General features: G+C 42.0%; 2 protein-coding genes across 2 annotated transcripts in view; one reads left to right on the top strand and one right to left on the bottom strand.

The window, feature by feature from the left end:
• Positions 1 to 273: 273 nt before the first annotated feature.
• NUFIP1 (nuclear FMR1 interacting protein 1) lies at positions 274 to 21,383 on the bottom strand. Its single transcript, XM_053935354.1, has 10 exons — positions 20,710 to 21,383; positions 20,372 to 20,460; positions 19,170 to 19,274; positions 18,483 to 18,545; positions 18,071 to 18,147; positions 11,560 to 11,652; positions 7,728 to 7,990; positions 6,130 to 6,258; positions 5,011 to 5,243; positions 274 to 2,456 (listed from the first exon to the last, which is right to left on the bottom strand). Exons 1-10 carry the CDS (start codon positions 21,350 to 21,352, stop codon positions 2,118 to 2,120), a joined length of 2,034 nt encoding a protein of 677 aa, XP_053791329.1. The 5' UTR covers positions 21,353 to 21,383; the 3' UTR covers positions 274 to 2,117.
• The window catches only part of GPALPP1 (GPALPP motifs containing 1), a 17,354-nt gene continuing 14,797 nt past the window's right edge, over positions 21,360 to 23,916 (top strand). Inside the window, exon 1 of the mRNA XM_053935355.1 lies at positions 21,360 to 21,524. Within this exon, the coding sequence (XP_053791330.1) occupies positions 21,440 to 21,524 (85 nt within the window). The 5' untranslated portion in view covers positions 21,360 to 21,439. The remainder of the gene's footprint in view (positions 21,525 to 23,916) is intronic.

Below are 23,916 nucleotides of genomic sequence, written 5' to 3'. Positions count from 1 at the left end.
AACACAAAAAGAAGAGTGGGGGAAAAGAAAGGGACAGATACCTCCTACCATTGACCAAGACCGCAATTCAGGGTTTGACATCACTACAGTATCTGTCTCCACATGGCCGCTACATGAGTTGGCAGAAATGGCTTGTTATGAGAAAAATAGCAGTTCTTAATGTCTGCAACAAGTCCTAGGTTAAAACTTCTGGTTTATGCCATGTACAGATCTCCTTATAAAGAAACCTACTTCTTTCTATCTATATGAAACAGACATTTTAAAAGATTTTTTTCTGACAGCTTTTGGTTTTGTGTGAAAGTTTAATATTCTTAAGTCATAATGACAACAGTATAAAGAATTCTTGGTAAAGGTTCTGTCTTTTTAAACACAAAGTCAAAGGGTACAGTCAAAGACAGCTCTGCCATCCCCTTGATAGGACACAGGGTTGTTTAAAGTGCAATTTAATAGCAAATTTAAGACATCAATTTCTTTTCCCGCAGCTGTCACTTATGCTTTCAACAGCACTGGTACCACTCCACTCTGAAACCAGGTTCTGCTTGAGTGCCAGATCTCCATGGCTGAGTGTTCTTCATTGGTATTTTCATTGCAGTAAAATTGTAAGAGCCAGAGGCAAGTCAGTGAGATTGAGATGGCTCGTGAGATCATCATGGGAAGAATGAATCATCTGCCTTGGAAATATAAATGTTTATGATCACTGCTTCTATTCTGCACATATATCCTTGAGACACACAACTTTTACAAGGGTGTTGGTATTTATATAATTCCATAAATTTAGACAGTGCATTACAAACACAATATGCAGTTGTAGTTATAAATAGCAGAGCAGCAGGATAGAATTTTCAACTACTTCTTGTCTCCTATACTCCACAAATGAGATGTGTGGCACAAGTTAAGGAACTAAAGGAAAGAAAATATAGCTATTAGCAATAAAAAAGCCCCATGTGAGTCTCCTTATATCAGGTGGTGGAATGGAAGGCTAGACTTCTAGCAAAGAAAAAGAAAATAAAGCCAGTCCCTGAGAGTTAACTGTAACATTTAACCATGACTAAAAGACAAAGAGCAGATCCTGGAGGTTTTGAGAATAGATTCTTTTTGTGGTCTGTTTTCAGTGTCAATGTGACAAACTAACACCTGCCCTTGATAAGAAGCATTCTGACAAACAAATGCACAATATAATCAAAAGACTAAATTTAGTTTCTAAACCTTGGCTGATGCTTCTTTTTTAGGGCTCACAACACTGTGGATGTATGCACAAACCCATGAAGAAAACCAATTGCTGGGTGCTGTAGGAGCATCGTAACAACGTACCAAGGCATTCTTCCAGAAGGCCAACTAATAAATTCCCAATGTATATGCAAAAGGTAACCAGTAACTCTTGGTAAGCTTTCTAAACTTTGATAATGATATTGAGGGTTTGCTTCAGGAGTTAATTTGTCAGGCAATAACAGAAATTAAAGCTCAATATTGGGCATCTGAGCTCAACCAGCAACCCAGCACTGATGCAAGCAGTCATAGTATCTTTTTTTTTTTAATAAATAAAATCTGCACCCTCATTTAAATTTCTCTGCTCAATTAACAACTTAATTCAGGGACAAGCAGTACTTCTTGAGCCAGGTCAGTTATATCTTCCATATTTTACACTGGCTATTTTAGATTTCTATTGGATATATCTTATAACAGCTGAAGTGAAACAATGTGTGCACTGAATTGCCATTTTGAAACTACACTGCAATACTTCTGGATGCTCAAGATACTCCACACACACCAGACCATAACTTCACATGAAGAAAATCCATCCTACTTGGCTCTGGGGCTGGACTCACACACATTTCATAAGAAAGTAAGACACTCGGAACTCTGAAGCTCTAGATCAGGGATCTGCATCTACTCTAGGGAAGGTCATACTCTGTGCCACTGCTGCCTTTGTGCCACGTGGAAATGGAATTACTCAACATGTTTTCCAAGGAAATGGCCACCTAGGGCAGAACAGATCAGGAAAGTGGTTTTAACAGCTCTCAGTATGTACTTTAATGATTTTTTGTTACACTGATGTCTTTCAAAATGCATCAGGTGGGTAGAAAATGTGAGCCTTTACTGTCCATAACAGACATCCTCTATGGTGCTCCTTCACACTGAATTGATGGGGTTTCCCACGTGTCCTCATCTGCCAACTGAGCCATCTGTGAAGTCTGATCCACAGGTTCTTTCTCACCCTGGGCTATTAATAATGCATCTTCCTGTCCTCCTTCTAACTGAAGGTCAAAGCTACAAGAACAATTAGATTCATCAGGTTTTTCCATAGAAGGCTCTGCTGTAGGTGTAGAAGACTGTTCAGTTTCTGCTTCAGCCTGTGGTTCTGTTTTAAGATGAAGTCCAAACATGTTATTTCTGATGAGGTATCGAACACACTGCAAAATCACATTCCTTTCATGTCGGATGTCCTGGGCCAGTAACTGGAAATTAAAAAAAAAGAGATGATGCACATTTCCCTCCATTGCTCTGTAGCTGATACAAGCATAGCAACATATACTGATCTACTCAGTAAATTCCAACATATTTCAAGTTAAACAGTTGGCTCTCTCACACAGGTCCTGGACACATGGGGCTGGAGACTGCTATACCAGAGACAATGATGTTCTCATATCACAGACTGTAATACCAGGCCATGCATTCCAGTACAACAGAGTAGTAGGTCTATTATCATTTTTCACACTTTGAGTTATACTGTATCTGCAATTTAATATCCCATGCATTTTTAATTTAAACCCCATATGAGTAAAAGATAAATACAAGGAAAGGGCATCTTTCATCAGGTACCAGACCATGGATTTAAACAGGAATAACTGGTCTGGGCTGTAATACATACGCTAACCTAATTCCAGTAGCTTAATCAATGTGCTAGAGGCCTCCCTCATTGACTTTAACTTCACTGAGGTTCACTTTGGTAGTAGGAAAAAGAAACCTATCAGCCAGAGGAGCTGCATGAACCTTTTTCGTTGCGAGTGTCAGCAGGAACTAGTAGTATGAACAAACACAATCTGAGCCAAGAGGCTAAATCTGTCACTACTTGATCAGTTGCAGGAGAGCTGTATTACACACTATGGGAGATTTGGCTAAGTTTGGCTTGTCACCAAAAAGCTTTTTTTGTTGTTACAAGTTTCAACAGTAGTTTAACCAGCCACTTTTAAGTCTGAATATTTCTACTTAGATCAGTTGCTAAGATGTGTTACAAGCAGCTGACACCTAAAATAAGCCTTCAGGAACTTTCCATGTGAACTAGGAGATGTACTTCCAAGTAGACAAGGGACAGCATAGTGATGTTCTCTTTGTTTGACTGGGAGAAGCTGGTGAATTCCCAAACAGCGAAATTAGGGCCCAGCTGGGCTGCAGAGATCACCCTATCAAAGACTGTATCTTTGTATTTCATTTTTTAATGCAGGGATGGGTAACAGTAGAGTGACAGAACACATGCTTTTGATTTTGTCAGCACAGAGAATGACTAAATACACATTAGTGTTTGCATGTCTATGAAAAGCATGTTTTAGTAGTGCCCAAGCTCATTGCTGAATGACTGCCAAGAGATACCTGCAGCTATTCTCCACCTCCCTTTCTTTTTTTTTTAAAGCATCATTTCATTGATACAACAACTGTTTTTTAGCGTTCTAATGCACTTTCTGGATCCAGTTTGTAAAATTTCAACCTTGCTCTCTCTCTCAAGGTTTTTGCACACTAACCATTTCTAATGACAGTGGAAGCCTACCTGCAAACTTCAGGCCCTCCTCTGTGATGCACAGCCACAGTACACATTCTTTAAAAACAACTCTTAGCAATTTGAAAAGGCAAAAATACCTCACTAAAATGCAATTTTAAAAATGGACTATACTGGCAAGCTTCAACTCAGGTTTCCTACGTACTGCCAGCTTCTCTCCGTATGTGGGACTTCATCTGACTTTCTTCCAGAGTTGTCACTGCTTTGATCACCAAAAACTTTGGAGAGCAAGTGATAAAGGCAACTGCATGGTTAGGGAGTTACACAAAAGACAAACTCTTCTTTTTCAGTCACTACAACTTTAATTCTTGGCAGCAATGGTACTATGTGCTAAAAAGACTACAGAGGGATTTCTCCCACATCAGCAGCTTGGGACGTACCTTATCAGGTATCTCTTGCTGAAACATCCTGTGCTATTTCAGAGCTCTGATGTCAGTGGCACCCTGCTTTCTCCTGTGTTTTGCCCACTGCAAGTTCTCCCTTGATGGAGGAGCTTTATGCCATTTATAGAATCACAAGAGTAGTACTGCTTTTGAGTAATAAATACAATAAAAGCGCCAAGGTTTTGTTAGAGCTTTCTAAAGAAAGACACCAAGCTTTGTGGCCAAATGGGCTGCTTTGCACTGCTACTGGGAATACCCTGGACTCACCCCTACAAACCTCTTTCTACCCTTCGGAGACACCAACCTGCTGCTCTTCAAGGTGCTGTCCCTTCCTCAGATTGATCTAAACATGCCTAGAGAAGAAACCCTTCTGCAAGCAGGTTGCAGCTAAACACCACTCAGTATTTTAAGTCACTAACACACTTCTCAACAAGATCTCTTCGCATGTGCAAAAAGAACTGTGTGCTCCTCCAGCAGAGGAAGGTGGCTGAACAGCAAAGCTGGGAACAAAAAGATCAGATCATGGGTGCTTGGATTACACGTTATCAAAAACTATGGATACTGCCACAGGGAAGGGAAGAGAAGAGACAGGAACAAAGGGCTTGTTCCTTGTGTAGCTCATTTCAGACACATGATTCAGTTGTCATCTCTTGCTTACCAAAGTCAGTTGTTACCTGAATGCATGCCAGGGTATTTCTATTTGTCTATTAAAGCATCTTCACCTTCTCCAAGTTAAATGCCTTCTTTTAAGCCAGGCCCTGTGCTAACAGACTGCTCTAACTTCCCACAGGGAAGAGGAGAAACAATCACAAATACTTCTGCTCTTGCACAGGAAGCATTATTTTAGCCTCTTACCATTTCCAGCAGAGTTGGACGGCGCTTGGGAAGGCGAGGTAATGTTTTCCTGCCCCACTTCTCAGGCCCTCTGGGGGGATGTGCATTTGAATTTGAGCTCCTTAACGTTGTGCCTGCGCATCCTGGGCGGTTTTGATTTGGTTTCCGACTCTGAGGAGCAGGAGTAGTTTGAGGCGTATTTCTGAGCACAGCCTGGTTTTTCTCAGCTTTTGTTGCAGTCTTGACAGGGATTTCTTAAAGAAAAAGAACACACTTTCATCTCAAACTTAAAAGCCTCTTCAACATGCTCATATCCCTATGTGCTGGCAATTCATTAGTACTATTCTTGCTCACACAGCCTGATGTGAAGATGTTCAAGGTTTACTTGGAAGAAGGGAGGGTTTTGTTTGGTTTGGGTTTTCTTTTTGAATACAAAGAATAATCTCTAAACATTCACAGAAAGGAAAACAAGGTATTTCAATTCTACAGCACAAAAAGAAAAATAAAAGAAATTGAGATTTTCAATCCTCTGCCTTCTTAACGCTTAAAAAGTACATTGCTTCAGATTATAGCTTGCTGCAAATTTGGCTGCTGAGAAAATCATGATACAGTTAGGGCAGAGGATGTCCAAGCTCAATTCACTGTCTGCTAGATGCTCTCTAACTTTGGGTAGGCCACCCACAGCAAGTAAGGCATAGTAAATCTTTGCAAAAACAAGCAGCAGCAGCAACTCCTCACCACACACTGATGCATACACCCAAGAGAAGCACAAAATCCAAGTAACAGAGTTCAAGTCCTACTGCAACACCCAGCAGCCTTCTATGGAAAAAAGCCCTTAAGGATGTGGAAATTAGTTCATGGATTGACAATAACAGCTTTTTCCTGGTACTATTCAAACATGATTTGAAGTAAGACCGAAAACAGGTTCCTTATTTTCCCCCACCTAGGGGAGAAAAGGCTTGGGAAATTTGATGATACCCAACTTAATCAAAGACATTTTTCCCCTCCTCTCTCAACCCAGGACATGCTGCTGAGAAAAGGACAGCAAAAAAAGCCACAGTCCGGCTTGTAGTCCCTGTCACTGCAGTGTGACACAGGGTAGAAGGGGAGAGGAGAAGGGCAGAAGTTGTTTCTACACACCTTCGGGCTCGCTGTCGGATGCGCTGCCATAGTTGACCGACAGTGCACTAAGGGCAGAGGTCACCTGCCTGGGGACAACTGTGGTTCCCAGTCTGCCATCTTCCTCAGCTGCCTCATCCTTGTCAGATTCTGCAGGGAAAGAAAAGGCAAGAGGGATTTTTCCCATCAATCCTGCCAACAGCCAGCCTTGACACCAAATCCCCGTCTCAGCACCACACACACCTGATGTTTGGCACCATTGCTCAATGCTGTGGACTGACAGAAAACCCCCCACATTTGTCTACCCTCTACAGATAGGTGGTGGCAAACTGGTGTCTCCACTAGTTTATAGTCCAGCCAGCAAAGCTACTGAAAAAAAAAGTTTCCTGAACACAAGCTTGAGCTTTCTGCTTCCTTCTTTGCATACCAAATATAATTATAAGTTTTGTTATCAAGTGTAGGTAAAGAGAGAGAGGATTTCATAATATGTTTTGAAGTCTTGCTGGATTTAGTTCTGAGATGGAGAAGAAGGATTAGAAGCCAACTGGGGGGATTGAAAAAAAAAAGGAGAATCAAAAAGATGCATCTATACAGTAAAATCATGGATTTGGGCTGTATTTTTTTATTCTACTTAGTTATATTGTGTTTGTTATTATTTGTTCTGGCTGTATTTCTCAATTGTATAAAAAGTTGCAACTAGCTTTAATATTGTGTAATAAGGGAGTACCACATTCCTTTTCTACCTACTATAAGAGAGGTTACTAGCTGTACTTTGGCATAATTAGACCTTTTATCATTAAGTAAAACACAGATGCTGCAGGGAAATACAGATATATTTAAGCATACTTAAGTTTCCCAACACGCAAAGATTAATGGAATAAACAAATTGCATAGGGATGTTGAGTTCTTGTTCTCACTAATTGAAGATTATGTTTTCAAGAGGAAAAATTCAGCATCAAACTATCTTTCCAGGGAATGTATTCTACCCTTGTTGCTAAAAATAGCCAGAGTGTAAGTCAGCTTACATGTCATATTCTAGGAGTACTGCATCACTGCTGATTATTTTATAAATAGTTAGATCTGAAGAATTTATATTGCTGCCAGCATGAGGAAACATGCTCACAAAAAACAAAAAAACAAACACACAAAAAAAAACCAAAACAAAAAAACCCACAAAAAACCAAACCCAAAAAAGCTAAGCAGGAATACTTCAGAGAACACATACATATGGAGAATATCAAGAGTAATAATAATTAAAAGTAAAATACCGACATTTTAAGTAATTCACTCATACAAGGAAATCCATTTGTTTTCACTTTCTAAATACTGTTTTTTTCAAAACCACAGAGGGATATTTAACAGTCCTTAAAATAATTTTGCTGTTGAAGTACTTCATTCTTCTGGTTTTATAAATTTTTTTTATCTCACGTTAATTTAGCAATCTAAGTTGGTGCTGCATGGCCTTTAGACAACTGTACAATATTTACATCAGAACATGTAACACTGCACACAAACTTCATATCAGACTTCCAAAATGGTGACTAGCAAGCACAAAGTCTCAGCATCTAAACTTAAAACAACTATTTAAAATAAAACTTCTCCAAGTCCCTTCATCTTACCGACATCACCGTTTGCCAGAAGACCAAGAGGGTCCATGTCTTTCTCATACACTTGGTCTGCCAAAGCATTTTGCTTTTCCTGTTCCTTTTCACATGTGCTGTTTTCTGGTCCATTGGCTTCATTTTGAGTTCTGGGTCCATGATAATCACCGCCATTTTTCCTAAATCTCTTCCAGAACGGGCGCCATTGTTTTCTCTTGTGTCTTCGTTGATGCCCAAGAGCCTCTCCACTTTCTGGAGGTTTCCACATCCCCTTCATTTTGCTGGAGAATAGAAACAGAAAGCTCATACAGATGATAAGCTATGAGAATAAAAACAGTTGATGTAACCAAATAGCTTGGGCCCTTGTTTAAGGTTCAGCAACACAGAATGATGCCAGGACTTACACCAGTTCAGCTAACACGAGGTGACAGACCATAAAATCAGTCACATCTCATCTCAGGCAGGGCAATGGGACAAAGCAGGAACTGAATGAACAGTTTGAAGCTCATCACTTTTAGTTTTTAGTTTTCAACAAGGCCAAGGGTACATGGGCTAAAAAAGTTCCTCGATAACCTGCAGCGTGAGGACATGGCGTTTTCATTTCAGGTAACAGTCAACAAATACTCTCTTCACTTAAGCATTAAAGTCATTCAAACCAGTGACAACATGAAGTTAAAAGGAAAACATCTACTATAAACATTCTTTCACTGCTGAAGTCTCTTTTTTCTTAGTTACAGCTCTGAGAAGTATCTTGCTGCACCAAATCCATTCAGCCATCTGACACCATCAGCTGCAAAGACTACCTACTCCCACCTCCAACCAACATGCCATTCATCTTTTCCATTCCACGGAAAAGAAATAAAAGAAATGTCCATTAGGATAATGCGTTTTTTTAAACTTGAAACAAAATAACAAGTCCTGAAACATAGGAATAGCACAGCATGATGGTTTTACTTATCTTTCACAGTTCCATTATCTTCCAGGTTATCCTATAAACACATGTTGATAGGAATTTACCTGGAAAGCTTAACAAACTCTGGTCAAATTCTATAGATACAAGAATAAATGTGACCAAGAGAGAAAAACAAATATAGAAAGGAGAGTTGAAGCTTCCTGGAAATATTTATTTCCAAGGAACAGAAACTTAATTCAGCAAAACAGGACTGTAACTAATCATCAGTACATTACAACAGCAAAAACTACACAAGATCTCCTGCTCTGAATGAGCCCCATGGTTGGTTCTGATCAGTCCTCCCTGCCTCAGCCTCACTTACAGCATGGCTGAGATCCTGTCATCTCTCATGTGGGATGCTGTGTTCATGTCTGGCATTGCTAAAATCTTGCAGCAAGGTGTTAATATTTTGTGACAAAGGACTTCTATTTGTTTGTCCTCATTCTGAGGTCTAAACAAGTCATTTAGTACCCCATCCTTCTTGAGTTACAAGAAACAGCGTGTAACTACACTTTATTCACCTCTTCCACCTATGCAAGCTTTCTAGGCCTCCATCCCACAGCCCTTTCAAGCCACCCACTACTTTGTTTGTTCAGAAATTTTTCCATTACCAGAATTCCTCTCTTCCATGCTTTTCTGGCTTCATCAAGTCCTTCTTTAGAGGAGAACAGGGCCTGTCATAGCACTCAGAATGACTTTATATCACCACAAAACATATTTAATTTCATTCTCCAGTCATTTCACGACAGTGTCTAACACTGATTGCTCATCCCTGATGGTATCACCCACCACAGTGTTCCTGTGGCACAAGTGGCAAGCCACTGCCTTCCTGTGCATCAGTCCCTCACCCACAAAAGAAGGCTAATATTATCTCCTATGATTCAACTCCAAAAAGAGAAAAAACTGCAAATTTCTCCATTTGTACAACCACTCTCTAAATTCAGCATGTTGTACAACCTAGAATATATTGAGCAAATATAGTCTTAATTAAAGCTTTGTCCTTGACCAAGGGTTAAAAACTTTCTAAATTCTCTGGGGCCTCAAACACCCAGAAAGAAACCCCAAGGTCAAAAACATGTCCCAGCAGACATCAGCCTGGTATCTGCCTTCTGCCATTCCCTTGGAAGATACAGACAGGCTTCCAAAGCGGTCCTTCCGCATCTCTCATCTCACACGCAGAGATGCTGAGACTTTGGAGTTGCAAAGAACTTTTGACAACCACAAATGGAAAGCACCATGGAAGTGTTAAGCATCTAATCCTTTCTAAATCTTACTTAGCTATTTGCTTTAATAGTAAAGCTTGCAGGGAACAGGCTGTATTCTATTTTTTCCTCACACATCAGTAAATTTGCCAGATAAGCACCAATTCCAGAATCTTTACTGCTGATATACAAAGCAGAAACAACAGATTATGGACAGTTCACCAAGTCCAGAGTGCTAAGGGGAGGGAGGGAAGAAGAAGAGATTTCTAGAATGAACTAGAATAAAAAGTTGCTACGCAGAAGTAAAGAACCTGCAATTCTGAGGGCCTTTTTTTTCCAAACAGTTTTCCAGATATAAATGGACTAACAAATGTAACAGCATGAAATTCCTGATGGAAATTTAAGGCTACTTGATGCATCTGACTCACAGCCACAAAAGTTAGCAAATAAAACCTGTAGACATCAAACAGCTCTTACTGTGACAAAGAAATGTCATAATATATATGTTATATATATACATATATACATACAATATATATGTTTGCAGCTTTGGTTTCAATGCCCAGGTTTGGTTCCTGGGTGCAAACACTCCTGCAACTTTATATCCTTTAAAGGAAGTTTTACTTCAGTCTTCTATAAACCTTTCCTTTCAGTCATGAACAGCAACTGGTTGAGTGGGGGCAGGCAAGAGCTGGATCTTCTGAAGAACATGCTGCAACCAGGTATTTTGCACTGTCCATATTTCATAAATTACACTAACTTCTTATTCTGCACTGACTCAACCATTTTACCATGGTGCAAGTTTGCAAGTTTTGTTTTGTTTGCTGTCATCCCCTACACAAAAAGCTAGGCAAACCCCAGCTGCACTTCCATGCAGCAGAAATTGGCATTTAGCAAGAGCCCCTTAGGACTGAGTCTGCTCCTGCCTTCCAGCTCAGTCATTCTAGTTTAAACAAATTATATTTTAGGAGTGTGGCTCATTATAACATCTTTTTCTAAAAAACAATCTTCCCACAGGTCCTAAAGCAGAGCTAATGAAGTTATCTGGTTCCACCTAACAATGAAACTGAGAGAGAAGAATAAAACCATGCTGGAAAATAATTTATAAGGCAATGAACAGATAGAAATCCAAGATGAGTAAGCACTAGCTCAGAACAATGGTAGCAGATAGATTTAACTTTATTTTCATATACTTTTTGTTATAACTTAAGTACTGCCGCTTCTTTTTTCTACCCTCCATCATCTTTATCTTTTCCCCCTCTTCATTTGACTACTGATTTATTACCAGAAAGGAGAAAAGGTAAGAATAAAATCTCTGTTGGCCATTTTCAGGTAATAAAGGATTAAATCACGTGGAATCATTATGCTGCATGACTTTTGCCCCCATTACTACTTCTTCAGAGACCAACGTTATGCTGATCTAATGAATGGCCACCAGAAAGTGGTTTTCTCAAACAAGCCAGAATACCAGATTTTTAATGTAGTTATTGTTTCATTTAACTGAAGTGGACTTTGGAGCACTATGAAGTAAACAACAGAATATTACATCAGCAGTTTGCCAAATGGCCTATCCTCTCTTAAAGGGCAGCCAGATTCTGTATACAGTGGAAGCAGCAAGTGCATGGAGACCACAGTAAGAGAGCATACTTTTGAACTCAGTGGGAGGAAAGCAACAAGCCTGGTTCAAAACACTTACCCAAACTGCTGGGTAGTCAGCACTTCTCCCCTTTCCTCCTTCTGCATCTGCATTTCCTTCTTCCTTTCAATGTTTGCCAAAGTAGGAAAATTTCTAGAAGAAAAAAAATCGTTTCACTGGCACTTAAAGGATTCACTGTAGTTTCTCAATTCCCCCCTTTACCAAATAGGTTTCCTCTACAAACATTAATGATTTTTTTAAAAAATTCAAGGAAGTTCAACTTAGTGTTTCTTTCTTAAAAAGGCATTAATGAGGAAAAGAAACCTGAGTGCATTTAGACTTACATATCCAGATGCAACGAACAAAACAAAAACAAAATTCAAAAAATCTATCACATTAGCATTCTTGGATTTACCATACCACCAAGCAAAGTGGTACAGACAAACAGTTTGGTTATAGTCATGGACCCTCTTTTTGCCCCAGCACATAACAGCATGATTTAGTCCTCCTATATTATTTCTATGGAGCTTCAACTGGCTTATTTGAATGACACACTTTTAGCAAACTAACTGCTGAGTTTTCTTGTAAACTTAAAAAAAAAAAAAAAAGGTTATATGAACAGCATCTGGGTGCACAAGATTCCTTAATGTGACAGGAAAAAGCACACAAGTTCCTTCTTGAGTAATATTTAACATTGTGCTTGCACACTGACCTCAAGTTCACCAGAATTACTGTCCCTTTTTAATTCCAGGTTCAAGAAAAATTGCCAAATCATGCAGATGAAAAGAAATCTACTATTACAACCGTCTCCCAAAACATCCCATCTCTTCCATCCCCCACCTCCCTTAACATCCTTCCATCCAGACAAATGCCTCGCTGGTTCTAACATGCAGAGCCTGGGCAGCAGGCTTTTTACCACCAAAGCCCAAAAATGGCTACACTACTTGCTCTGCAAACATGAGTTAACTAAATGCCAGTGCATTGAGATAAAGGTGGTAAATAAGAAACACATGCACACACTCCCCCAGCTTCTGGATAGAAACACAAAGAATAAATATTTGATGTCTATTAAAATGGAGTAAAGAGAAACATAGAACAGCTTCTCACTAAAAATAGCTATCAAAAAAGACATGTATCTTTCTTTAAATATTTAATCTTATCACATGCATTTCCCCCATATTACAGCATGAATGCTAGGTGTCACATTGATTCAAGACAGCTTCAACCACATACCAAGGGAAAAAGAGAAGCATTTTCTACAAGATAAACCTAAACACACTACAGAACTTGTCTCCTTTAAGAGGATTTGAACATGAGCTGTCAAGATCTATTTTCTTTGGATTTCTCCCAGAAATCTGCCATACAGCTCAAGTGAGCACAGGGATGTGATGTTTTACCTCTGCTCCTCCCTGTTACTTAGATTTGTTCATCCATGTTACAACACTCTCAGCACCCAGCAATCATGCAATGAACTCTTTAATCTCAAAAGCTTTGCACTGACAAAGACCCCTATGCTCCACAGTTTTAGGAGAAGGTGCTTTCCTTCAAACACAAAGGCTCCCAGGAGGACAGCAAGCCATAAAACAAGTAGTTATGCTCAAAACGTCCCCAGGCTTATTGTAGAGGTTGTGGGGGAGGGAGGGTGTTTTAAATATAAGGGAAGACCCTAAATACTAGAGCAAAGGATTCAAATGCTCCAGCTCTTATGCTGATTAAGGACATATTCAGACACGCTCTCTCAACACGATTTGAGACATGAATGCCTCCCACTTTCATTCCTGTGAGTTACCACTCCCTCCACGAGCCACCGTAATGGACTGCACCAAGGCTTTCAGTTCCATTTAACTGCCAAGACTGACAGATTTCTCCTCAACCACCCTTCCAGCTGACACAGGCACTAACTGACAGCTGGCGAGAGCTCAAGTCACAAGCCCCAGTACGCCTGCAGAAGCACATCTGAAGGCATCTGTAGTGGCTGTGTTTATTTTCTCCAGCTCTTCTCAAATGTTAAATGGCATTTTACTCACTGCCTTTACCTCATGCCTTTACTGACTGAGCCTCCCCACATAAAAGGTGATATGCTTAAGTCCCAAGAGCTGACTTGGGTTTGCACCCTTCTAAGATGGCAAGCTTTCCACCTCTCCTAAGAAAATGATGTTCCTAAAATGTTACCTACAAATACCACTGAAGCAGAAGTACCCCAGCACTTAAGCCTTGCAAACAACTTGTCAGAGCTTGAATAGAAACAACTTCATCAGTCCCCACAAGGCCTTACAAACCTAAGCAACTTACTGTAAAAGGGAGAGTTAAACCAGGATGTGATGGTCTGGCACAGCAGACTTCATGAAGCCAGTACAGCCTGAGAAGGCAGCCCTCTTTCATAGCAGCTGCAGCTCCCAACAGTACACACTTCTAGAGTCCAAAGTTTTTCAAAATAAATTGATAATATCAGAAAACTGCTTTTCAGGCTAAAATGAGTATATTAAATATATCCCAACAAAAAGAGACATGCAGGGAAAGGATACCCTAAAGCTTCTAGAGACAGGGAACACTGACACTGAGCATAATCAATAACACATGTGTTCTTAATGAATAGATTTTTTTCCAATAAATGAGCACACTAGCCACAACCATGCATTTTTTTATAGGCCAGCATACTTTATCTTGCTCTCATAAACATTGAAGTAAAGCAGGTCTTAGTGAGCAGTGAAGAAACAGAGCTTTGCCAACATCTAACAGTAAAGAGACCTGTTTCTATAGCAGTTTATAGAATGAATTCCTGAGTCAAGAGTTATACAAGTTCATAATTTTAAGAGGAACAGCACTGTGAGCAAAATGCCTCAAAAATTTCTTGAGCTGGTCTTAAATGCTTATGCACAGCCAACAGCAAAGGAGACATGATAGCCCAAAGGGAACAAAAATGACCCAACAGAGCTGATAAAATCTTGGCTTAACTTTCCCACATCTGATTTAACCATATGTTAGCTGAGGCAGCTTCATTGCTAATCTATCCCAGCAGATCAGAGTAAACTTTATTGTATCTATGTTTACCTTGATCTGCTGACACATCCCTTCTACTTTGCTTTGTCTTCTCTCCTTTTACCAAGTTACAAGAAATTATCTTCCATATGACATTCTTCACTACTATGAACGCAACACCAGGGAGGATTCCCAGCTACTCTAGAATTATCATTATGCAATTAGAAAACCACAAATCAATTAAAAGTAGTGCGTTTAACAGTACTGGACTTCAAGCACCTAGCACATGCTCAGCCTGTGAGATGTATTGCAAGGAAATACAACAGACAATTCCTGTCTGAACAAACGAATGCCAAGAGAATAGAGAAAGCGGGGCAGAAAGGGGAGAACTTACAACACACAACCTCGAGAAAATCCCCCAATGTTATATTAGGAGCTAAGCAAAAATAAATTTAACGATTCGCTTTAACACTAAAGCAGCCTTGCCACATTCTTACTAATAACCATTGCTCAAGAAATGTTGGTGAGAAACAGATGGGCTGGCAGGACCCAGATCTCACTTGTGGGGTAGGGAAGACAGCAATACCTCATTCTGACACATTAAGGAAATGCATTGCAGATAATTCTCTTTAAGCTCATGTTAAAGAAAAAATATGCTGAAGACAGCACATTTCTCAACACTTGGAAGGGACAGGACAAATCAAAACAAGAAAAGTTGATGTCAGACTTCACAACCATCTGTCTGCAAAACATAGGGAAACCCTGAGATCCCATGGAACTTCATCTCTATTGCTCATTACTTAATTAGATTTCTTGGCTCAGCAGGTTCAACAGGAAAACAGCATTCCAGTCCAGCATGCCTCATCCAGACATACTCCTTACCAGCTCTCCTCCTCCTCTTTCCTCTGTGAGAGTAAGGCTGCACTTTAAACACAAGCTCTTTCTTGAAGATTTTAAGCAGGACACACAATTGAGCAACACAGCAGCTAATTAAAAAGAAAAATCTCAACTCTGCAAGTAATTATTTATAACGGCTGAAAGAACAAGCAAGACAGGATGCAGCATGGAAACACACATATTAAATCACTGCAACCTAATTAGGAACAAACTATTAATGACCTAAAAAGATTCATTCTTAGCTCTGATTGGAGCTTCTAGAAAGAAAAAGGTTTTTTCCTGTCACCATAAATCAAAACTGCTTAATAGCTCAGACTCCCTCTGGTGTCCCTTTTTTCTGTACAATGCAGTGTTTACTGTGAGTCAACAGCAGACCTTCAGTACCAAACTGATGCTTTGCTGGTGACCCAATTAATGCTGCACAAAAGTTCCAGCTGGCTTTCTCACTGCCTGCCTCCCACCCCCTTTTTTTTTTTAATTAAAAAAAAGAAGGATGCTCATAGAGCTTCTTCGCTGTACAAAGAGTAACAAAAGCTACCCAGGTAGTCATTCTACACCCATCCATCACAGCTAAATACGATGCCCACAGAAGGCCTGAAGTACCAAGATAAGGCACTACTCCATCTAGTGGCCTTGGCTCAGACACTCCTAATCCCATTCCCCCTTTTCTGGTTGGTGGCTGTGACCACGCGACTTCATGTCCTTTGATTTTACTGTGCTGCAGCGAGCAAAGGCTTTCAGCAATGCTGTATCACAGCCAAATCATATTCACCTATAGAACCAACATGAGATCCTTCAGAAGCTCAGCAAAACCATCTCAAGCAGAGCATCACCCTTACAATGAAATGCAGATAAAGGCTGATATGATTTGCAGCACCCACTCCCCAAACAAAAAATGTCTTATTCATAATTTTACGTTCAATTCCCACTTCCCTAATGTTCTAGTAGAGCACATACTGACATAGACGCCTTAAACATCATTTCAACACTTAAACCTCAGCATCAGCTGCTAGACAGGAACTCTTCTCAACACTTCCCAAAACAGAGAAGTGTATGAATTGTTGAAAATGAGTAGCAAAGACTCTCTCAGAGACTGCATACGAGTATGGATCTTCTTCCTTGGAGCCACCATTAGAAAATTAGGTCACCAAAAAAACCCACAACAGCAATATGTAGATTGAAAGTAAATAAAAACCAAGCCCTCAAGCATCTTTTGAATAAAAGGAAACCTTGGAAGGAAAACTAATCTAGCACCGAAACTTGCCTAATCTAACACCAAACTTATATTTGCACAGATCACAACCAATTTTTGTCCAGTTAATGAAGGCATTTCAAAAAGGGGAAAAAATAATCTCTTGCTTCTGTATCAAAAAAAGGGTTTTTCTTAAAGAGCCTATGGATTATTTAGTTTTGTAAAAAATAAACAGCAGGTGCAACAGTTGACTGCTGTGATATGCTGACATAGTGGTAAGATTTCCCTTTGCCTTTCGGAGATTTGCAGAAAAAGCTGAAACCACATCCAAAGAAAAACTGAAACCTCCAAGAATGAAATTAAATGGGGAGAAATTTTGCTTCTCCATACAGGAAAAAATGGGTGGGAGGCAGTTAAGGCAGTTAAAAAATTCTGCAATAAATTCCATTTTTCTTTTTCAACAAAAACAGTGTGAAAACGTATCAAGGGAAGTAAAGTTCAAATCAAGAACACATTAGCAATGCCCTCTGACATGGATGCAAGGTGGATACATCAGTAGGATTCCATGAGACCACTGGGTTTATTTTCACTAAATAAACTCCATGTGACTGGTACACTGCCCTAGCTCATCACCACTGATCTCAAAATTAAATTTATATCACTTCCCATTCTATATAGGACTCTTGCTCGTGGAAACAAAACTCACGCACTGATCACTTGCAAGACTATATTCTAAATTATCGATAGACATGAGGAAAGCCTGCAGCATCTTTCTCCTGCTGGGAAAATGTGGATTTTAATCCACTGAGCTCTGAAGGGAAAAAAAACAAATCTGGGAGATAAATACTTCAATCCCAGTCAAGATAAAAGTTACACCCTGTTACATCAGAGGATAAGAAATAGTGAGAAATACTGCTTATAGGAGAATTTTACCTTGCACCCTGCATACAATATAAGTTAGACTACCTGAGAATGTATCATTCATGGTTTCTGTTCTCTTTCTCTAGAAAAGAATCAAGCAACGCAGAAAGCCCTTAAAAAATTAGGAAAACTCCCTGCTGTGGTCTACTGGGACAACTTAAGCTGGGGAAATCTGCACACAGTGTTACAGTTATAGTTATATTACAGTACAATAGCTCCAGATTTTTAAATTATTAAAAACCACCACACAAACATTTCTGACCTAAAATGTGATCCGTGGTGAGGCTAAAAGGAATGAGATATTCACCTAACCTGGGATACCACATGAAGCATCTGAGAAAGCTGCTTCCTTCTCAGCTGATAACTTGCCTTCTATTATAATCTTCTAAATTATTATAATCTCTGCAGCTCACACTCTTCTGGCTCATGCATTCTGCCACAGATCACTGCTGCAGGAGTTTTGCAGGGTCAATGGAACAGCAGAAACAGCAAGCTATGTGCTGCTCCTGCCCTTCAGCTGTCATCTCATGCTCCCAACAGGGAAAATACAGTAAAAACAAATCCATAGGCCACAAGTCTTACCTTTTTCTTTCTTCTCTCCATCTAGCAATCTCTTCTGGACTATCTAATTTTATTCTTTTAGCACCAGGTGCATGTGCCTAAGGAAAAAGTATTTCAGAGGTGTTTAAAAGGGGAAGGAAAAAAAAAACCACAAGTTAAAAAAGAATACATCATTATGTCAGGTATAGTGGTATCACACTGATTTCACCTCCAAAACTGGTGAGACTCTACACAGAGATGATAAAGTGAATCCATTACGAAAACCCCATAGTATTTAACAAATTTTCATTCACAAAATTGTCTTGAAACAGATTCTCCTCAGAAGTGATACATTTTCTATCCAGATGAATGAAAGGAAACCACTGAAGAATGAGAAAAGGGGCTATGGTAAAGATGGCACAGACTCCCATTTCGGGCCCAGAGGGTTACCTACATTCTTCCAGTGTATCTGAACGATCTTCTCATGGGCACTGAAATTGCAACCTTCTTCTGAGCACTGCAAGATAAGAGGGTGAACTTAAAACATACAACAATTTACACACATTATAAACAAGCTTTTCAGCACACTTCAAATAAACTCAGTGCCAGTTGCCTGTACAGTTTTTTGCACAGGCTGTGTAAGTTACCCTGTTTGCTAACAAAAGTGATTGTAAAAACAGCAAGCAGGGATAAAGTCCTTTTAAATTTCATCTGGTTTTAGAATAACCAGTGTAGGCAACATATCTGATAACTGAAAAGAAAGTGAAGTTTATCTAAGATAAAGATTTGCAAGACTCTTCAATCTCGATACTTGCGAATTTTGATAATTTTCAATAAAGGAAATGTTTAAAATGTTTCCACACAAAACCTGTACATGCTATAGTGGTGTCAATGAATTAATTCCTATGACTTAGTAATACTATGCAAGAAAAACAGTTTAAAAGGCTCCAGTAATAAAACCAAAAATACAACTGAAGCCTCCCCTATGTATAGCATTCAGAAAAAAATCCCCCACTGATACCTGACATAGCTCTGGGATCTCTTTCCTATGTCTTCCGTTCAAAGAGTGACTACAGCTAACTGCTTGTCAGGCACAAAAGAAAAAATCTAAGTGTGAATAAAAGAAGCCAAACTTATTAACCTGTTTATGCTGTGAAATGTGTTCATCATACTTCTCCTGGTTTTTATAGCCACGGTCACAGGTATCACAGTAATGAGAGAAAACTGGCTCTTTTTTCTTTCTGGTCTGAAAAAAAAAAAAAAAAGAAGAAATAATCTAAGGATTGCAGTTACAAGATATTCCTGTGTCATTAAACACTATTTATATTTTTGTTAATAAAGCAGTTACGGGTTTCAAAAGTTTCAAAGACGAGCTAACATAATACGAAAGTTAAGTTTCAATTATTTCTCTTCTAAACAAAGTGCCCTGCACTCAGCTCTTCCCACTACCACCCTTCAATCAATTACTGCTTCTGCAAACACACCAGTCTGCTGGCACAGACTTCATAAGAGCTGTGAGATTTAGGCTGAAGCCCCATGTCTCCTCCCTACCAAGACAGACCATGACAGGTACAAGTTCAGAGGGCAGCACAGACCCTGCCTTCTCTCACTACACACATCAGTGCCATCTGGCTGGCTGGTCTTGACCATGTAACAGAGCACTAGTGTAATTTAGGCAGTTGAGCATCACCACAGTAAGGCGACATAAGCCTATGTAAGAATTTGGTTGACATGTATCTTTCAAGAGTTACAGACTGTCATATGTTTGCTCTCTTCTAAGGGCAAGCAGGTCAGACAGGATTATGGGATCTCTATAGTGCCTTGGGACAAGTCCCATAAGACTGACACCATCACAGAACGGTTTTGGGTGGGAAGGGACCTTCCAAGATCATCTGGTTCCAACTCCCCCACCAGGGACAATCTCTGACTAGATCAGGCTACTCAAAGCCCTATTCAATCTGGCCTTCAACACTTCCAGGGACAGGCCAGTCACAGCTTCTCTGGGCAATGTGTGCCAGTATCTCATCCTCTTCATAATGAAAAAAAGTCTTCCTTATATTGAATCTAAATCTACTCTGCTTCAGTTTAAAACCGTTACTCCTTGTTCTATCACTACAGGCTGCACTATGAAGTCTATCCCTGTCTTTCTCCTAAGTTCCCTTAAAGTACTGAAAAGATGACGCAGGGTTCTGCCTGAAGCCTTCTCTTCTCCAGGCTGAACAACCCCAGCTCTCTCAGCCTTCACAGGAGAGGTGCTCCACCCCCTAATCATTTTCGTGGCCTTTCCCTGGACCCAGGCCAACACATACATGTCCCTCTTGCACTGGGGACCCCAATCCATACCTTTGGCTTGTCATTTTCTTCTGGACAATGTTTACTAAATGCAGGCGCTTGCTTGCCCTGCCGTTTCTGGGAGAAATTACCATTTCCACCTTCAGAATAGAGAAAAAAAAAAAAAAAAAAGAGATGAGCCATTCACAGGTAAAACACCCCCCTCCTACCTCGGTGGGCAATAGAGAAGGATCTAGGGCAGAGATAAGAGGGGGCTGCATGACCAACATGCTTGGAGGAGACTCCTGCAGCTCCAAGGGTTCAGGACAGGCGCGGGGCCCCTGCCTGCGTGGGATGGGAAGGAGCCCAGGGACCCAAGAGAGGGCTTCTGCCCCGCCCCTGCCCCTCACCGGCGTGCGGGCCCTGCGGTCGCGCTCCGTAGGCCGGCGGGAACCAGGCGGCGGGCGAGGTGTAGCTATGAGGGGGAAGGAAGCTCTCGGGCTGCGGGTAGCTCTGAGCCGGCGGGTAGCCCTCGGCGGGCTGGGAGTAGCCCTCGGGCTGCGAGAAGTTCTGGGCAGGCTGGGGATAGCTCTCGGCAGTCTGGGAGTAGCTCTCGGCGGGAGGGATGCTCTGGGCGGGATCCGAGTAGCTGTCGGCGGGTTGCGAGTAGGACTCGGCGGGCTGGGAGTAGCTCTTGGGCTGCGAGTAGGTGTCGGCGGACGCGTAGGTGCTGTCGGGCGGCGGGTAGCGGCCGGGCGGGGGGTAGGGCACGGGGGCAGCCCAGAAGCTCGTGTCCCAGGAGGGCGGCGGGCAGAAGAAGGGTGGGGGGATGCCCGGCGGAGGCAGCCCCGGTGGGGGCGGCGGGTACCAGGCGAAGGGGTTCATGTCGGGCCCGGAGAGGCCGCCCAGGTGTGCAGACCCCGCTCCGCGATGCTCTCGCACCACCACGTGGGGCCCTCCGGCGGCGGCCGCTGAGCGCGTCACGTCCGGGCTGAGGAAGGTGAACCCTCCCTCCTTCCCTCCCTCCTTCCTTCCAGGCGGGTGTGGCGTCATCCGGGAGCGCCGCAGGGGCGGGAGCAGGGAAGCGGAGCGGGACGGGACGGGGAGGGCGGCTGGGCTGCCCGCGGAGCTGGCCTCGCCATGGCCCGCCAGCTCATCGGCCCCGCGCTGCCGCCCGGCTTCCCGCGCCGCGCCGAGGCCGAGCCGGGCGAGGACTTCAGCCAGGGTGAGAGCACAGGGACGCGCCGGCGGTGGGAGAGCGGGGCTCTGCGGCCCTTATGCCGCAGCACGGGATGCTCCGTGGGGGTAGAGCGGGGCCTGCAGCCGCTGTTCCATAGCGTGAGATGCTCTGTGAGTGGGATAGAACGGCTCTGCAGCTGTTCCACAGCGCGGGATGCTCCGTGGGTGGGATAGCGCAGCTCCGCAGCCCCGTGTGTCACAGCGCGGGGTGTCCACCGCCAGTGTGGCACTTGGATGGAGCTAAACTCCCCGGGAGAGTCATTAACAGTGAATTTTTCAGGAAAGGAAAGGACAAAAAAAAAAGCGCCATATGCGACGGAATGGTACAGATATGAAACGCTCTAAAACTCGTTTTAGAAAAACACTGCTTTCAGTCACTTAGTTTTATCCTGCTCAAGTCTTGATGCGCTTTGAAGCCTGTGCTCTTCAGCAGCTCCAAGTGTGAAATTAGCTGGTAGAAAAGGAGGAGGCTGGGCCTGTGCAGCTTTCCTTTGCCAAGCCAAGCCACTTCATCAGCGGTGGTTTTCCAGGCAGTGTAGCTGAGGATGTGGAGCAGACTGCCGGTCAGTGGGGCTGTGGTGCCTTTCCTGCCAGGGTCTCTCATGGTGAGAGCTGTCACATCAGAAGTGGGATCCCACCAAGACCAGCTGGCTGCCAGGCTGGCTCTTCTGCAGTGGAGCTCAGTTTCCCCACTAAAATCCTTGCATGTTCTCTGTCAGTAGTATCTCTGGAAGCAGTGTTTTGAGCGTTTGCACTTCTTGCCTTTAATCCGGGCTCAAGGCACTAGTTCGTATATTCAGTGTCTAGCAGAGTCTCTCTGACCATTCAATTACTCCAAAGAAAGCAGCTCTGATGGGAAAGGTTTGTTGTGCTTGTCTGCTCTCTTAATTTTTTAATCCAGAAGAGGGAGCAAAAGCAAGAGGGACAAAGCTGCTGCGTTAGCTGACACCATGGCAACATCAAGCTCTGTGTCTGGATCTTGGCTTTGTGCAGAAGCCCTGACTGCATGAGCTGGTGCTGCCTTTCCTGGCTGTATCTGTGTTAGTGGCTTATTCACTTTCCATCAACATACTGATGCATGCTGCAGGTATCTGTATCATGTATGAAAAAACAAGTTAAACTTATTCTTAGGCCATGGGTTTGTGACATTGGGTATTTCAGAAGTGTCTAGTCTAGGTTACTCAACTGTTCCAGTGTAAATCAGTTCCATGGTATTACAGGTGCACTGGCAACTGATCCAAGATCTGCTTGGAAATTTCTGTGTGAAGTGGGTGAAGAAATTTATTTGCCTTTGAAAACAAACAAACAAAAACTCCAAACTCCAGCCTCTTGCAGATTGTTTGTTTTTATAATTTTCACATACTTTTTCTGACTTTGACTTACAGCAGCTTAGTGTCCCTGCTCACCCCATGAGGCAAATTGCTGCAGTGCAGAGGAAGAAAGGAGAGCAAGTACTTTGGCATAACACACTTTGCTGTACAGAACTGCAGCTCCATCTGGAGCCCTGCACCTGGACTGACAAAAATCACATGGTGGGGCTGCCACCAGCGCCTTCTGTGGTGCAACACTTGCTGGGTCTTGAGTCAAATGGGCCTAGAATTTGTTCTGTAACAATTTCCCTTGTGTTTTCTAACTATTTTAAGAGATGCTTCACCTTTTAAAGCTGAACAGCTTTTCCAATATTTTTCATGTCAAATATCAGTAGTCTCACTGATATTTGAGCTGCTCACTGCTTTTCTTGAAAAGCACTTGTTTTTTTAGTCTACTTTCATAGTTTCTGTCTCCCAAGAGCAACAAAGTAGGACTTTGAGCTGCCTGTGGCAGAGAAGACTCTCAGGCACAGGAGAAGGCTCTCAGACAGACACAAGAAATAGGAGAGTGACTGTGTATGATTATGATTAGATTTATTGCTAATACATTACTTCTGGACAAAATCCACCTGGGAGCTGTCTGCAGCCTTGGGAGACTAGTTGGCCCAGTTTCCAGCAGCATTTTGCAGGCTGATGTGCACCACAGTCAGTGGCAAATATCTCAGCCCCCTTGAGCCCCACTTCCACCACCCCTCTGGATACAAGCATCCAGACACTTTGTCCCACAATACCCACTAGTGTTCTTACTGTGGGACAAACCACATTGCCTATGGTGTCAGAGAAGTGATGCTAATAATACTTCTGTGACCCTTAATTGGGAACAGGATGGAAGCAAATGGTAGCTGGACAGACCCAAAAGCTCATCCCTAGTAAATCCTCTACATTCTTCAGCTTGTCCAGCCCATGGGATGCACTCATTTCCTGATTCTTCATTTCATGATGCTGCTTTGAAGCTGGACTAACTGTGCTCCTGCTGGAAGAATTGTACTTCCTTTGGCCCATTTGTCC

Source organism: Vidua chalybeata, chromosome 2 (assembly GCF_026979565.1).
Source record: "Vidua chalybeata isolate OUT-0048 chromosome 2, bVidCha1 merged haplotype, whole genome shotgun sequence".
Taxonomy (NCBI): Eukaryota; Metazoa; Chordata; class Aves; order Passeriformes; family Viduidae; genus Vidua; species Vidua chalybeata.
Note: the sequence above shows the minus strand (reverse complement) of the source record. Positions and strands in the feature narration are given on the sequence as shown.

Excerpts from the sequence above, each read along its gene's own strand:
- NUFIP1 (XM_053935354.1), bottom strand. The coding sequence starts at position 21,352 with ATGACGCCACACCCGCCTGGAAGGAAGGAGGGAGGGAAGGAGGGAGGG. Across the intron at positions 11,653-18,070 it reads TGGAGAGAAGAAAGAAAAAG|AAATTTTCCTACTTTGGCAA; the intron begins GTAAGACTTGTG and ends TTTTTCTTCTAG. Across the intron at positions 6,259-7,727 it reads TCTGGCAAACGGTGATGTCG|AATCTGACAAGGATGAGGCA; the intron begins GTAAGATGAAGG and ends CTTTCCCTGCAG.